The 15587-nt window shown below is 44.5% G+C and overlaps 1 protein-coding gene across 3 annotated transcripts in view; it reads right to left on the bottom strand.

Moving 5' to 3' along the window:
* WDFY4 (WDFY family member 4) overlaps window positions 1-15587 on the bottom strand; it is a 296529-nt gene that overhangs the window by 254770 nt on the left and 26172 nt on the right. For all 3 annotated transcript variants that reach the window (XM_053584972.1, XM_053584973.1, XM_053584974.1), the window contains 3 exons: window positions 11233-11483; window positions 1365-1479; window positions 221-327 (listed from right to left, as the gene is read on the bottom strand). In XM_053584972.1, the coding sequence (XP_053440947.1) occupies window positions 221-327; window positions 1365-1479; window positions 11233-11466 (456 nt within the window). In that variant the 5' untranslated portion in view covers window positions 11467-11483. The remainder of the gene's footprint in view (window positions 1-220; window positions 328-1364; window positions 1480-11232; window positions 11484-15587) is intronic.

The following is a 15587-nucleotide window of genomic DNA, read 5'->3' on the forward strand; positions in this document are numbered from 1 at the left end:
ACATTTGCCCGTGGTTACACACAGCTTGTCACTTGGAAAGGCAAGATTCAAACCTGAATTTCAGACTCTCAAGTGCATGTTCTATTCCAAAAGGGGAGTAGGGAGGAGACACAATGTTAGTTTCATAAAAAGAAAGATCCCCTGGGACATCCCACTTGGTTTCCCCTCCACACAAGGATGAAGAGTGCCCAGAGCAGAGGCCAAAAGGCCTGGAACTCACTGAGTCAGTCCCTGTGAGCACATACGCCGACTTCAGGAGCAGGTAGCCATCCTGATCCATGTCTCCCTTCCACCGCAGCAGCTGTCCGGCTGCCACTCGTGCTTTCTCTGGAAGAAAGAGTCACCTGCAGGGTGAGCAGTAATCTGCCCAGTTAGCACCTGTTCCACACAGGGCTTCTCCTCCTCAGGAGATGGGCCTGAGAATCTTTAGAGGGTTTTGGCCTCCCACTTACACACCTCCAAGGTCACCTGAAGTTAGACCACACATTTCACACTCTGCTGGCCCAGTCTCCTTAAAGGACAGCCTTTACCCCACCACCCTCAATGGCTCCCTATGGCCAGGGAGTCAGAACAAGCTCTTCAGCTGCCAGTGTCCCCACAATCCAGAATCTTCCCCACTTCCTCTGTCGCACAGCCCCTTACACTGCAGGACTCTCTGCAGATACACTGGGCTGGAGCCATTCTTCCCTCCTCAAATTCCCTCCTGCCCCTCAGCCCTGAGCCACCACGAGATTCTACCTAGCTTCCAGGGGCTGGGGGAAGGACACAAGTCAGGAGACCCTGCAAACAATGAAAATGTAGTTTTTTGGGACCAACACTTCCTCCCAGAGACCCTGGTCCTGTGTGTGTATCTGTGAGTGTCTGCATGTGGGCAGTGTGTGTCTGTGTGGTGTCCCTGAGTGTCTGTGTGTAGAGTGTGTACAGCGTGTTTGTCTGTATTCGTGTCTCTGCATGGATCTCTGTAGGACACTGGATGTGTATGTGTCTGTGTTTGGTATCTGTATGCAGTGTTTTTGCACGTGTCTGTGTGTAGTGTACTGTATCCAGCCTGTCTGTGCGTGCACACGTGTGTCCGTGTGTGTCTCTGTGTATCTCCGTGGGACCGCGTGTGTCTGTGAGTGTGCGTGTTTGTGTGTAACCTCTGTCTGCAGTGCATCTGTGTGTGTTGGTGGCTAGTGCATTGTATCCTAGGAGCAGCAGAGCTCCCCGAGCCCTTTACCTCCTCCCCTGCCCTTCCCCTTGACTCCACGGAGGGAAAGGCCAGAGTGCAGCCCTTGTGCTCCTTGGAGAGAAGGCAAAAGGGCCTGGAGAGGCCTGCGAAGGGGCTCAGAGCTGCCTGCTCTCCTGCCCCTCTGCCCTCTTACCTGCAGTCTTCCCAGCAATGGCTTTCTGCAGCTCTTGGGCAAGCTGGTGGGAAACATCTTCTGCCAGCCTTTGGAGACTGGGAAAGCAAATGATGCCCACAGACTGTTCCCAGGCCTGAAGTACAGCAGATAAAACTTGGTCAGAGACGCCAATGCTGTCGGCAAGGTGTGAGCGTCGCTTCACCTCCCTCCATACCAGCCCAAACCAAAGGCTCCACTCCCTCTCCCAGCAAGGCCCCCAATCACCCCCCTCACAGCTTCAGCCACAATCCTACCAATGCCCTAAATTCTTTAACTTCCTGCTGAGCTCCACTCCCACAGGTCCAATTACCCCTGCACATCTCCCCTCAAACCCGTGCTCCAGAAACGTCACATGCTCAGAGCCTGATCCCTCCCGTCCCCACGCAACCCTCTACACTGGAATCATCACCTGGTGCCCTTGTTGTGGAAATAGCAAAAGGAACTCTCTAGGTCTCCCTCGCCCTCATCCAACCAATTACTGTGTCTCTCTGATTCTCCTCCTGTATTAGGGTGTTCATTATTTTCTTATTTATTAAAAAAGTTATTTGTATATTAAAATGTTAATGTTTGGCTCATAATATAACTGCCACAATTTCCAGTTCATTGTTTTGTCTTTCAATGAAGTATTGTTTGGTGTTGTATACAGAAATCTGAAATTTGTACAAAATCATATTTCACCATCTATTCTTTCATTTTATAGCTTTAGTTCCAGGCTTTTTTCCCCAGTCCAGGTTGTTCTCAATCTCCTCATTTATTTTCTTTCTTTCTTTTTTTCTTTCTTTCTTTCTTTCTTTCTTTCTTTCTTTCTTTCTTTCTTTCTTTCTTTCTTTCTTTCTTTCTTTCTTTCTTTCTTTCTTTCTTTCCTTCCTTCCTTCCTTCCTTCCTTCTTTCCTTCTCTCTCTCTCTCTCTCTCTCTCTCTCCCCCCCGCCCTCAGTAGAGTGCTATGGCATCATAGCTCACGGCAACCTTAAACTCTTGGGCTTAAGCAATCCTCTTGCCTCAGCCTCTTGTGTAGCTGGGACTACAGGCACCCACCACAATGCCTGTCTCTTTTTAGAGGCAGGGTCTCACTCTCCCTCAGGCTTGCTCAAACTCCTGAGCGAAGGCAATCTACCTGCCTCGGCCACCTAGAGCACTAGGATTATAGATGTGAGCCACAGTAATCTCTTCATTTTCAATTTCCTTAGAATTCTTTCTTATCTGATCCTCCTCTACTTCTTTCCCACCTGGTCATCTTTTTCCTCAGACTTTTTGTTATTATTATTTAGGATAACATTTAACAAAAGTCATGGAGTTCTAAAATTCTGCATGGAATGCCAGATTCTTTTCAGTATCTCCTCCCAGTTGCTGCAGCAACCCTGTCCACGGGTCTGATTTTTATCAGAGTCTTCGGGTAGAGTCCTTTCCCTTCGTTCTACCTCATCGTCACAGGCCAAGTCTATCAGTCCTGGATGGGGAGGGCACTTTCTTCACAAATGGTCAAAATGAAAGGACTGAGCTCTTAACTCAGGACTGAAGCTCCAGGTTATTCCCCGTCCCTGGTTCCCACCAGGAGGGTGGGCTGCAGTGCATATTTTTGGCTCAAATGGTCCCCAGGAAGTGCAGTATTTCCAACTGCCATCCACTTGTCCCAACTCACCATCTAGATTAAATTAAATCCTTGCTCCCAAACATGACTGGGTTGGATGTGTTTAAAGCTGAGCTTGCCCAGCTAAAAAGGGTGATGAATGTATCGGATTCCCAAAGGGAAAACATTTTTAATGTGTTTCTGTCTATGATACTATGCTCGTTAAAAAAAATAAGAACTTTAAATATCTTCTCTTTATTAAAAGACACTATAAACAATGTGAAGAGGCAAGCCACAGATTGAGAAAAAATATTAGCAATGCTTATCACTGACAAAGGATTCGTATCTAGACCTCCATAAACTGATAAGAAAAAAACAAACAACTTGACTTTAGAAACAAAGTAAAATAAACAAATGAAAAAAATAGGTAATTTATAGAACACGAAATAAATAACAAATTGCTAATGATGGGGAAAATACAAATTAAAACCTCAACGAGATGTTTTGGATTGGCAAAAAGGACAAGACTGACAATACCAAATATAGGTGAACATGAGGAACCACAAGAAACCCCGTGTGCTATTGATGGGGTGTAACTTGGAAGAACCTCTTTGAAGAAATGTCTAGCTCAGTCTAAGAAAGTTCAAGGCATCCACCCCCTACAATCCAGAAATATACCTCTAGATATATTCACATGTGTTGAACAAGAAATATTTATGTGGTATTATTTGTGATTGGAAAAAATACTTACTATGCACTGATATGACAATGAATGAATCGTTTGTGACATATTTACATAATAGGATTCTATACGGTACTGAAAAAGAAATAGATGTGTCTACATTAAAACTCCAGAATGTTGAAAAAGCAAGCTGTAAAAGTGTATTACAGTATGAGTCTACAAAAACCTGTAAGACTGCATTGTACATTACTAATGTATGTGTATATATATATGTGTATGTATATACACATACACGCACGTAACAGAAGTGCACATCCATGCAGGGTGATGCACCCCAAATTCGAGGTGGGAGTTAGTTACCTATCATTGGAGTAGGGGGATGGGAAAAAGGGTTACAGAATGTGTACACAGGGGCTTTAGTTTATCTGAAATGTTCTATTTTTTATACACTGGTTGATGAATACCCATGTGTTATGTTTTGAGAAAAACTTTGAAGGGGTCCAAATTATTTTTTCTAGCCCACAAATAGACATAGTTGACCCTTTCCTTTGTAAATAAAACAAACAAACCATGAATTAAAACTTTGATAAAACAACCAAAATACTAGATTACTGTGAAACACTATTGGATATTATCAACTGTCAACAAATGTTTGATAAGTGAACAAAATGATCACGAAACTCACAATACACAACCACAATGGCCAGATGATTGCCTGTTGGTCTTGTGCCAAATGCTGGGCCAAGCACTTCCATGTATTATTTCCACTAATCCCTGCAACAAAACCTTGAAGTTGAAACTATTCTCATACCCACTTTCCAGAAACTGAGGCTTCGAGGAGGGTAAGCACAAAGGATCAGTTCAGTGGCAGACTCAAGAGTTAAGTAATTTCACACACATGAACATACTCAAGTAACATTTACATTTCTACGAAACTTATAGCTGCCACCTGGAAACCAGCTGTCACTCAGACATACTAATCCCTGGAGAGAAAAAGTGAACTAGTCCTTTGGGCTTGGAATATCCGTGGCAAGATGATTTCCCTCCCTAGGACCAAGAACTCTGCCGCGATTTCTTTCTAACAGATTCCGTGCCTCCTCCCTGTTCTGGCAATCCCCTCAAAGACCAATTTGCAGGCAGTTGACTCAGATGCATCTGTATCATCTCTGAGCAGTGGGACTCCGGGAGGCACTCTACAATAAAGCAAATTGGGCCACTGTGAGCTGAACAGTAATTGTACTCTGAGTCAGATCTCCCAAGGCTCAGGCTCCTTCCTGGGACTGCGATGGGCACTTCTGGAGGCTGCGTTAACTCTTTCAGGCCACCGGGGTGCTGTTTGTTGCACAGAGCCAATCATTTTCAAAATGGTACCATAGGGACCCCAAAAGAGTTAAGGAAGCTTCCAAAAGGCCCTAATTTTTTCCCCCCAAACTGGGACTTCCATGCTGGGAGAATATTGCTCAATATTTTTTAAAACTTTTATTTACTAACTTTATCGAAGCTGCACCACCATGCTGTGTGACCGTCCCCTCGCATGAAAGGAAGAGAAAGAAAATGATATGCTGGTCTCCAAAGGAGAATAAGGAATGAGAAAAGCTCCTGAGGAAATGGGGGGAAAACTTAGCTTTTGAATGACTGGGAGCGCCAGCCTGGCGTCCATGACTGTTACACTATTACTGCAGAATTTGGGGACTTTGTCTTTAAGCAAGCTCAAAACATTTCTGAGATGTTGCATTAGGTTTCCATGCTAGTATGGACTCTCTCCTTTGTAAATTTAAATCAAAAAGTGGTGCGTTAAAGTTCTGCTAAAACGTTATTTCCCTGAGACAGGAATAGCTGTATTGTAGGCCTCAGTCTAAGGTAATGTAGAATCAGTAATGGACACGGAAGGGGAGTTTTCCACATTCCCTCTGGACACTGCACTTGAAGTAACTGTTGGCTATCCCTGTTGTTTTATTTAATGATACTTATCTTTGTTCAATTGTCCATTAGATCCACAGGTGTTTTTTATGAGAATGATTGACCAACAACGTGAACTGTACACCATTGGCGGGGTAGTTAGCCTGAGAATGAAAACACACGTGGACACATACACTCACACATGCACACACATACACACAAAATACACTCACCTCCCAATACAACTAACACAATGTTAATTCCAATCCTTCTATACTAGGAAATGGTTGGATTTCTGCACCCCCCTCCCACCATGTTACCCACTGTTCTAGTTATTTGTAGCTATATAACAAATCACCCCCACATTGAATGGCCTAAAATAATAGAAATCATTAACTTTGCTTGCTGATCCATAATTTGGGAAGGTTTGAGCAGGGATGGCATTTCTTTGCTCCACTCAGCTGAGGCAGCTGACAGGACTTAAGAGAGCCGTTTCCAAGATAGAGCATCACACAACTGGCAGGTTGGTGCTGGCTGTCAGCAGCAAGTACTGCCTCAAGGTCAGGGGCCTTAGTTTTTCTTAACATAGGCACGTACTCAGAACTATTTGGATTTCTTTGCCATGTGGCATCCAGGTTCCAAGAGTGAATAGTCCAAGTAGCAGAAAGCAGCAGCTGTGAGTCTCTTGAGCTCTGTGCCTGAAAATGTCACTGCTGCCCTATTTCACTAGCCCAGTTGTCACAGATCCATCCAGATTCACGGGTAAGGGACACAGTCCCCACCTCTTGGAGGGAGAACCCATTCATAGAATCTCTGACCTACCACATCCATGCATCTCCCTCTCTTTAAATGTGGTCTCAACCCCACCCACAAGGTAGTCTTTCCTAGATAATGAGGAATTTTACACTAATTTCTGGGAATTCTCTATCCTACTTCCTGATTTCTCTCTTATATATTCTAAGAATTATCATCAACTACTTCAATAGCTCTAACTTTCTCCGTATCTATTACTAAATATCTCTATGCAATGGGAGGATCTCAAGAACTCTCCTTCACCCATGCAAACTCAACCAAAAGCCAAAAAAAAAAAAAACCTGCCAAGGCTTTCTAGAGAAATGCCTCCTTCTCTGGATGTGAGATCCTATGATGGGAAAGATTTAAAAGAGACCAAAGTCCAAAGCTTTTGTCAGGAAAAGAACAGCAGTCTACTGAATCCCTCCTAAAAGCTTTGCTCTGCACACTGTAGTAGCCATTGGCCCTGTGTTACTTCCTGTGTGATGCAACAAACTCTCTTCCCTGTCTGCAATATCCTGGAGCCAGCTATCCAAACATCCTGTGTGCAGAGGGTGACATTTTTTTTCTGCCCAAGGGAAAAGTAAGGTCTTAGCCGGGCAAAGCCATTGTTCAGTGAGTCAGGGGATAAGGAATGGGAAAGCAGATATGCCTGATCCTACAAATCCAAGTGTTGAGCAAGGCATCTCAACAGTGCACACCTGTGGCACACTGCCCAGGTTAAATTCTGCTCCCAGCTAACAAATGGGTGACCTTGGCCAGGTTATGCAACCGCTCTAAACCTCTCTTTCCTCGCGTATAAAGCTGCAATAAAAATACCACCTACTTCACAAAGTTATTGTAAGGATGCGTAAACATTAAACCGAATGTCCAGTTAGCTAATTAGAGCCTGGTGGATATTACTTAGCTGGCCAGTGAAAGGGATCACTCACCAGGGTGCCTAGTCTAAGTCTTAATTCTGCCCTTTGCTAGCTGTTTGAACCTAAGGCATCTGAACCTAAGCATCTGAACTCTCAGTTTCAATTCTAACAATTTTATTAGCACAAGCCAAAGACAGAATAAAGTAATATAAAAAAGAAAAAGAAAAGAAATGGCAGGGTTGGGGAGATCTGACCCAAGATCAGATCAAGATTGAGACACTGTTCAACTTTCCTGGGCTGAGAACTCCTCTTTGTCCTGTGAAAAGGAACACAGAGCCCTGGGGGAAAGGGGAAGCCTGCTGCTGCTCTGCATGAGAACTTCACTTCTCACTTACACTCCTGGGGCAGCTCCCCATTAGGCTCGTCTTTATTACCTGGACATTTGCCAAAATGTTGAGTGGGTTAGCAACCCTGCAGTTCTTCCTCAACTCAAAGGCAAGAGTTCTGAGATTTCCAATAGCACACACCAAGCCCACCTTTGCACTTGCCTAGCAGTTAATGCAAATTTCTGTAAAAACAATGACAGGGATAGGAGAAAGTTCATCCCTTGATGTGTGTTTGGAGGAGTCAGACATGGTAGTAAACCAAGCAGGCTAAAGGAAGGTTCTTGTCTGAAATGCATCTCTGAGGACGTCTGCTACACAAGACCATGTCTATTGTCAAATCTGGAAACTCACTAGGTTGATGCAGGTGGCATGACTGAGGGGGCCATGCACAGCTGTCAATCTTACCCCAGCCCAACTACAACATAGATCACCTCTTCCAGAAGTAGTTGACGATAATTCTTAGAATACATAAGAGAGAAATCAGGAAGTAGGATAGAGAATTCCCAGAAATTAGTGTAAAATCCCTCATTATATAGGAAAGACTACCTTGCGGGTGGGGTATCTGACTGACAAAAAAGGCTGGTCAGACAAGACCCTGCACTTCAGGAACATGGCCCTTCCCAAGCAGGAACAACAATTCAAAATCTTTTGTGTGCATTACCTTAAAACAAAGAATATTCCAGATCATCTTAATTTTCCTTGGACCCAAAGTGAAAAGAGCAGGGTGTAGAGCCAAGCTCCATCACACATACTAGTTCAGGACTCTTTTACATGACTCAGGAGCCTTCTGGGTACCCAGGTGGGGTGTGGTTTCTGTAACAACCAATGTGTGCATAAGGCTTTGACATTAAGAGCCACATTCCACAGGAAATGGCATAAAGTTTTAGGTTCTGATAGTTCCAAGGGGGCTTTTCTTAAACAGCCTTGAAGAGCACTGCTTAATGGTTATAAAATTCAGAGCACAGTGGTTGAAAGCTTGACTTCAACACTGAAAGCTTGACTTCCTACACCAGGGCCTAAAAACTCCAATGAATGTTCTCAAGTTTTCATGTACAGGTCAGATTTTTTCTGCACTCTACCTGAGAAAAACTTTCCATCTTCCCCACATTTCTTTTCGCTGCCAACTCTTAATTAAGAAGGCTGAAGGCTCTGTCTCTGGCAGGGTTTTACTAGTCAGAACTTCATAGAAATAATGTTTTGTAAGCATAATAAAAGAATACAGTTATTGAGGAAATTATGAGCAGCCTATGGTATTCTGTCTCTCTAAGGTTTATCAGAGAGGAGCTCCAGAGATTCAAAAAGTAGCAGACAGTGTCAGTAGTTTGGGGGATCATGGCGACAGGATCTCAATCATTTAAGCACACGTGCAATTAGGATCTGGCAGAAAGGTAATGGAATTGTGTCTATATTCCATGAGCTATGGATCTTGTGGACCTGACAATCATCTTATTTTACCCTCACAGTTGCCCAGCAAAATGGTATTGATTCTGCTTTACAGACAGGGAAACCAAGGATCAGCAATACTTAGTAACTTGCTCAAGGATGGACAACTAACTACTGATGGAGCCAGCACATGAGCCCTGTTCCATGTGACTCAACACAGGGCCATTATGCCTTCTCCAATTAACAGGACAGGGGTTAGGAAACATAGGAACAATAGGTATAGCAGGAACCCCTAATTGTGGTGCCTCTAGGATGAGATAATATAAATGAGTGACACAGCTTGGGTGAAAGATGTTAATGAGTGGGGACCTGGGGGATCCCTAACCTTTTCAGTCCAAGTGTAAGTGTCACCACATCTATCAACATTTTTGAGAGAAATTAGAAATCCAATTTTCATGTGAAAACCCTCCATTTTGAAAAAATGGCTGTGAATTCATTTGGAATCCCTGCAGGCCACACAAGACACACCCAGTGTGCTATTCAGCGTCCTCTGCTCAGGACTGCACTGGCCATGACAGCAAAACCCCATCCATCTTCTTCACTCCCACAGCCCATGCCCTAGGACAGAGTATAGGGGTTGATAACTGTGTGTGCAACAAATGAACAAATTCTCAAATCAACAAAAAGGGACAGAAGTGAAGAAGAACCAAGTCCGGGTTCTTGGGTACAAAGCCTGGCTGCCCAGGGAGGGTGGGAAAGGCACAGGCCAGGGCCAGGAGTTCAGCAGTGACCAAACCACACACATTCCTAGTGGTTGGCGCTGATGGGTGGGGACTGCTCACACTGTTCCTTCCATAAGGCAAAGTTGATCTGGGAACTGGGATAAGGCTGACGCTCCCCATATAGGGAGTGGTCAGCGTAGGCATAGCCCTAATTATCCAATCAGTATAATGGGTGGGGATACAACTCCAAAACATGAGGAAAAACAATGAATTAACTCATGGACAGTAAGTTACTTGCCAATTTTTTTCAGAAAGACATGCTGAGTATGCGATGCATCCTATAATTTCAAGAAGATTTTGCATCATCTTTGGGAATCTTTAAATATTCCTGATGAACAAGTTAGATGAAATATATCAACGATGCCATCCCAATCGGAACCTGCCAAAGTCTCTGTCTTAGTTTACGTTCAGATGTGAAAAGCATCTCACATTCTCCATGCCTTCAATGTTTTGTAGGTTTATGCTTTTTCAGGAATAACCCCAAACCAACAGTCAAGCAAAAGCAAAATCTAAGTAAAACTAAGTATTATAAAAGAATATATTTTCAACTCTATGACTAGCCTTCATCTCTATAAGGCAGAGCTTGCTGTCAGAAGCTTTATTTCCAGACAACAAGGGGAATGCCCTGCACCTAAGCTGTTGCCAGCTGCGACTAGTCAGAACGCCGATCTGGTGGACAGGCGGGGCTTCCGAGGGCACCCTTGCCCAGGAAAGAGAGGTATAGCCTGGTGTGCCCCACTGATCACACCTCAGTGTGAATTATTGGCCCAATTTGCTGCAAGTCACTCTGGCTGTCCCAGGCCTTGTTGTTGGTATTACTTGAGTGTGAGGTCGCTAGCTATCCCCGCGACTCATGTGCCAGGACACACCTTCCTCTCCGAGCTCCCAAAGGAGCTGACCTCTTCCGTGGCTCCTAAGCTGGGATTGTGGTTGAAAAATGTAATTTTTAGCTAAAGAGACAGTATTACTCAGGAGCCAACTGCCTGTCCTTCTCAAGCCCCTCGCCACTAAGCTTGCCATTGGTAGAGACACTCTTGCTAGAGTGTAAATAATTGTGTCCCCCCAACACACGAAATTCATATGTTGAAATCTTTACTACTTCAGGTGAGGGGATTGGGAGGTGGGGTCTTTAGAAGACAATTTGTATGAGCATACCCTTATACAAAAGCCTGAAGAGAGCCCTCCTCACCCCTTGCACCACCTCAGGTCTTTGCAAGAAGGTGCCATCTATGAGCCAGAAAGTAGACTCTCACCAGATACTGAATCTACTTGATCTTGACTTTCCAGGCTCCAAACTGTGAGAAATAGGTACGTGTTGTTCATACACCACTCAGTTTATAGTATTTTACTAAAGCAGCTTGAACAGGCTAAGGCAGCAGCCAAACAGAAGCCACTTGTGAGGTTATTAAAACCACCAGCTTCAGTTTCCAACCAGCCCAGAAGTGCCCCCAGAGCACTATTACCACCTTACAATTTCAAAAATAAGGACACTGACCTTTAGGAACAGGGGGAGAAGATTTAGCAAGCTCTTCTGACGTTCATCCGGGCTCCTGTCACTCAACTGCTCATATTCCAGAAATTGCCTTTCCAACGTGTCCCAGAGGGCTGTAGGGCCAGAGCTCTGCCCTCCAACCAGGAAATTCGACTGCGCCACAGAGGGCTGGTCTCCATTTTTGGAACCTGGATCTTCAGATCTGTCTTCAGCCTTTGAGAGATCTTCTGCCTCCATACCTTGGCCAAGCTGCTCTAAATTCAGAACAAGCAAAATCGAAAAGTCCTGTCACATCACTTCCTGATGACTCTGGTTGTGGGACAAGGTACAGTACTCATTCGGTCCAGTTCCTACTGAGGATGGTTCCCCTAAGAATCTGAAACTGACTAAATAGGGAAGGCTTTTCTAAAAAAAGGATTCAGTTTAGATGTGATTAATACATATGGACACCCTGGCATGCACCAGGTGCTGCCCTGGGCCCTTCATACAGCCTCTTGCACACAGAGATGAATGGCTGTTCTTAATCTCTCCATACAAGTAAGGAAACAGACTGGGCCAAAGCCACATGTGCAACCAGGTATCAGTTGAAATTCGAACAAGAGCTTAGGTGATGAAATAGCCAAAGACTGACCCAGCAGATAGGTGACTTTCCAGAGGTACCTTCATTTGTGTCCTAGACTTTCCAATTAGCAAACTTTCAGGTGAGTTGTATTGACTCACAGTAGAACAAAGGTGTGTTTGTGATATGCTCGTCTGGATACAATTAACTTTAAGAAGAGACCAGAATGTTCGGGTTCCCTGAAAAAAATCCCTCCCCAAACTCAGCATCACTATGAGGGAGTTCAACTTGGAGCCAGCCAGCATCTGACAATCACAGCATAGTGACCAGAGGGACGTGCAGAGTTGGGTCCCCAGCATTTTGCCCTTGGCTACAGCCACAGAAGGGGACATCATGCTTAACTGCAGCCCAGATGCACATTCCTTGCAGATGAGAATGGGCCCCTCCCCAACCCCTCCCTGAGACTCCCTTGCCCCTTATGAACAGAACCTCACCTGCCCTGGCGCCTTTCTGATCACACACACTTCCTAGTCTCTCACTCCATTTTCAAAAAAAACTGTTTTCTTATGACAAAAGCCTTGTCAGTTTATTGTCAAAAATTGAGAAGGAACAAATATCAGGAAGAATATAAAACTTGCCAATGCCCAGAAAAAATGACTGCTGACATTTCAGCTTTTATCTATGAATATACGCTTTCAGAAAGAACGAACACACCCACAGCACTGTGGAAGCAGACTTGTTAGTTATACTTCAGCTTTTGTTGGGTGGTTGGCTGTGGGCTTGTGGAGGTTGTATTTATTTCCTTTTGGGGGTCGACCCCTCTGGAGCAGAAGATGTGGCTGCTCCCACCCTCAGCCCCTTCCTGACCTGAGCAGGCTCCCCTCTGGCTTTGTCCCTTTATTCCTTTATTCCTGGGATTTTCGTTTCCAGCCTTATTTCCTTCTTCCCTGCCCCATCCACCCACCTGCTCAATATCTATAATTTCTTTAGCACAGGGCCTTATTTTTTCCAAAATAAAAATATACTCTTTATTATTCTTTTTCTATTAATTGTTTGTTTTCAGATTACTATGAAGGCTCAAATAATTAGGTTACAATGTCTACACTTTTTTAGGTAAGGTAACTGTTGTAGTTGTGCCTGCCCCGGGGGGTGGGAGGCAGGTGTGCCATATACCTTTACTTTGTGCCCGTTAGGTAGGAGCACATTAATCCCCCTCCCTCCTGCCCTCTCCTCCTTCCCTTCTCACCTCCCCCCTCCCCCCAACTTGAATTAAATTGAGTCTTTCTCTTGTGTGGGCATTAGTCTACTGGCTAGTTCATCTACTGACTTCCTATTAGTATTGAATACATTGGATACTCACTTTTCCAGTCTTGTGATACCTTACTAACAAGAATGTGTTTCAACACCACCCAGGTTAATACAAAAGATGTAAAGTCTCCATCCTTTTTATGGCTAATAAAACCTCTTTGGGAAGAAGTATAGAGAATCGTCAAAGAACTCAAAATAGACTTTCCATTTTATCCCCCAATCCCATTTCTTGGCATCTACCCAGAAGAAAAAAAAATCATTTTATCAGAAGGACATTTGCACTAGATTGTTTATTGCAGTGCAATTTACAAGTACCAAGATGTGGAAACAGCCCAAGTGCCCATCACCCCATGAATGGATCAGTGAACTGTGGGGTATGTTACCGTGTGGAGCACTAGCATAGGGCCTCATAAAGCCTCACACGCAGGACATGGTTTGTGCATCTCAAGCCATTGAATGATCTGCATTTTTTCCACATCTCGCCCTTCTACTCGGCATTATATCCTCGGACCTAACCACATGGCTCTGTTTGCCAAGTTCATTTCCTCTAACTGCTGCCTCATGTTTCAAAGCAGACATCACGTGCTTGTTTTCCTTGTTGGCTGTTGCAGTGAAAGGAGGCTAAGTTACCCATGACTTCCGTTACTGCACACAAGGCTGGGATGGACGATCCTTTGTTGGTCCCCTCTGCGGGCTGCATATGACCAACTCTGCATGTGTTTGCAAGAGCAGCAGGACTGAATCAAAGGTTTATACCTTCTCGTTTCAGCCAAGTACTGCTGGCTGAGATGCTTCCAGAAAGCTGGCACCAGACCCACAAGCCCATCCCCGGCAGCTGAAGTCTCCTGGGTCACCTCATTGCCACCCCTGCTTGGCACCACACAGCTTCCCCATGTTTGCTAATATGAGTGAAGGAAAGTGAGCCCTCGTTGCCATTTGCATTTCTCTGACTTATCAGTGAGGCTGAGCATCTCTTTACACACCCATCAGCCTTTGGTAGTACCTTCCCTGTGAGCTGACTATTCACAACCTTGGCTTATCCTTCCTTACTTGTCTTTTTCTTACAAGAAATAATATAATATTTGCAAGAATATAATCTAGCAGCTGGTCCCTTGCTGGTTTTAAAAACCACAAGTATCTTCTCTCAGTCCATTTGTCTTATAAATTAGTTTGCAATTTTTGTCAAAGCAAGGTATCACAAATATTTTCCACGCCATTTGGGATCCTCAATCCCTTTATTTCTAATGGCCACCTGGTGGCCGTAGAGAAATGCTGGCTGTTTATTTAATAATCCTGTACACCGAGACATTTAAAAGGTATCTGATTTTTCACCACTATAAAAAATATTGTAATTAGGGCGGCCATTTTCCTCCCGGAGCCCTTCTTCCCTCAGGCGTCTCCCTGGAAGTCAGTGTTTGCTGTGAGCATGATCATGCTGGGTCTCCTACTCTTTGGGGCCGCATATTTTATCAAGAGAGAATATTTCACAAAGCTGCAGGAGCAGGAGGAAAGGGAGAGTCTGCGCCGGGCTAAGGAGGAGGACCAGAAGGCAAAGGAGGAGGCGCTGGAGGCCGTGGGTCAACTCCAGGAAGAGCTCGACAAGAGGAAGAAAGCTTGCAGGGTTGCCTGGAGGAAGGCCCAGCTGTACACAGGGAGGCGGAGCAAGATGGCAGCCGAGGAACAGCTTCCTTGCATCTGGGCACCGTGAGTCTGGGGAGATAGGACTCCAGGCATCTCCGGCTGGTGGGATCTGCCTATCATCACCCCTGAGAGGATACAGGGAGTCAGCGAGAGACTTCTGGACCCCAAGAGGAGGACTAAAACAGTGAAAAACCAGCAAGTGGTCGCATGTGTTCAATCCGTCTAAACCCGCCCGCAACTTCCACAGGCACGAGAACTTAAAGAGGAAGAGGAAGTGAAAGGAAAATTAGGGCAAGGAAACAGATAAAAGAAATCACTCATGAGGAAGAATCAGCAGAAAACTCCAGGCAACATGAAGAACCAGTCCAGAACAACCCCGCAAAGGGACCATGAGGTAGCTACTGCAGAGGATTCCACCTATACAGAAATGTTAGGAATGACAGAAAGGGAATTTAGAATACACATGTTGAAAACAATGAAAGAAATGATGGAAACAATGAAGGAAACTGCTAATAAAGTGGAAATTAACCAAAAGGAAATTCAAAAACAGAATCAAATAAGAGATGAACGATATGAAGAATATAAAAAGGATATAGCAGAGCTGAAGGAAATGAAACAGTCAATCAGGGAACTTAAAGACGCAATGGAAAGTATCAGCAACAGGTTAGACCATGCAGAAGAAAGAATTTCAGAGGTAGAAGACAAAGTTTTTGAGATAACTCAGATAGTAAAAGAGGCAGAAAAGAAGAGAGAGAAAGCAGAACGTTCACTGTCAGAATTATGGGACTTTATGAAGCGTTCCAACATACGAGTTATAGGAATCCCAGAAGGGGAAGAAGAATGCCCCAGA

The sequence above is a fragment of the Nycticebus coucang genome, chromosome 3 (assembly GCF_027406575.1).
Source record: "Nycticebus coucang isolate mNycCou1 chromosome 3, mNycCou1.pri, whole genome shotgun sequence".
Classification (NCBI taxonomy): domain Eukaryota; kingdom Metazoa; phylum Chordata; class Mammalia; order Primates; family Lorisidae; genus Nycticebus; species Nycticebus coucang.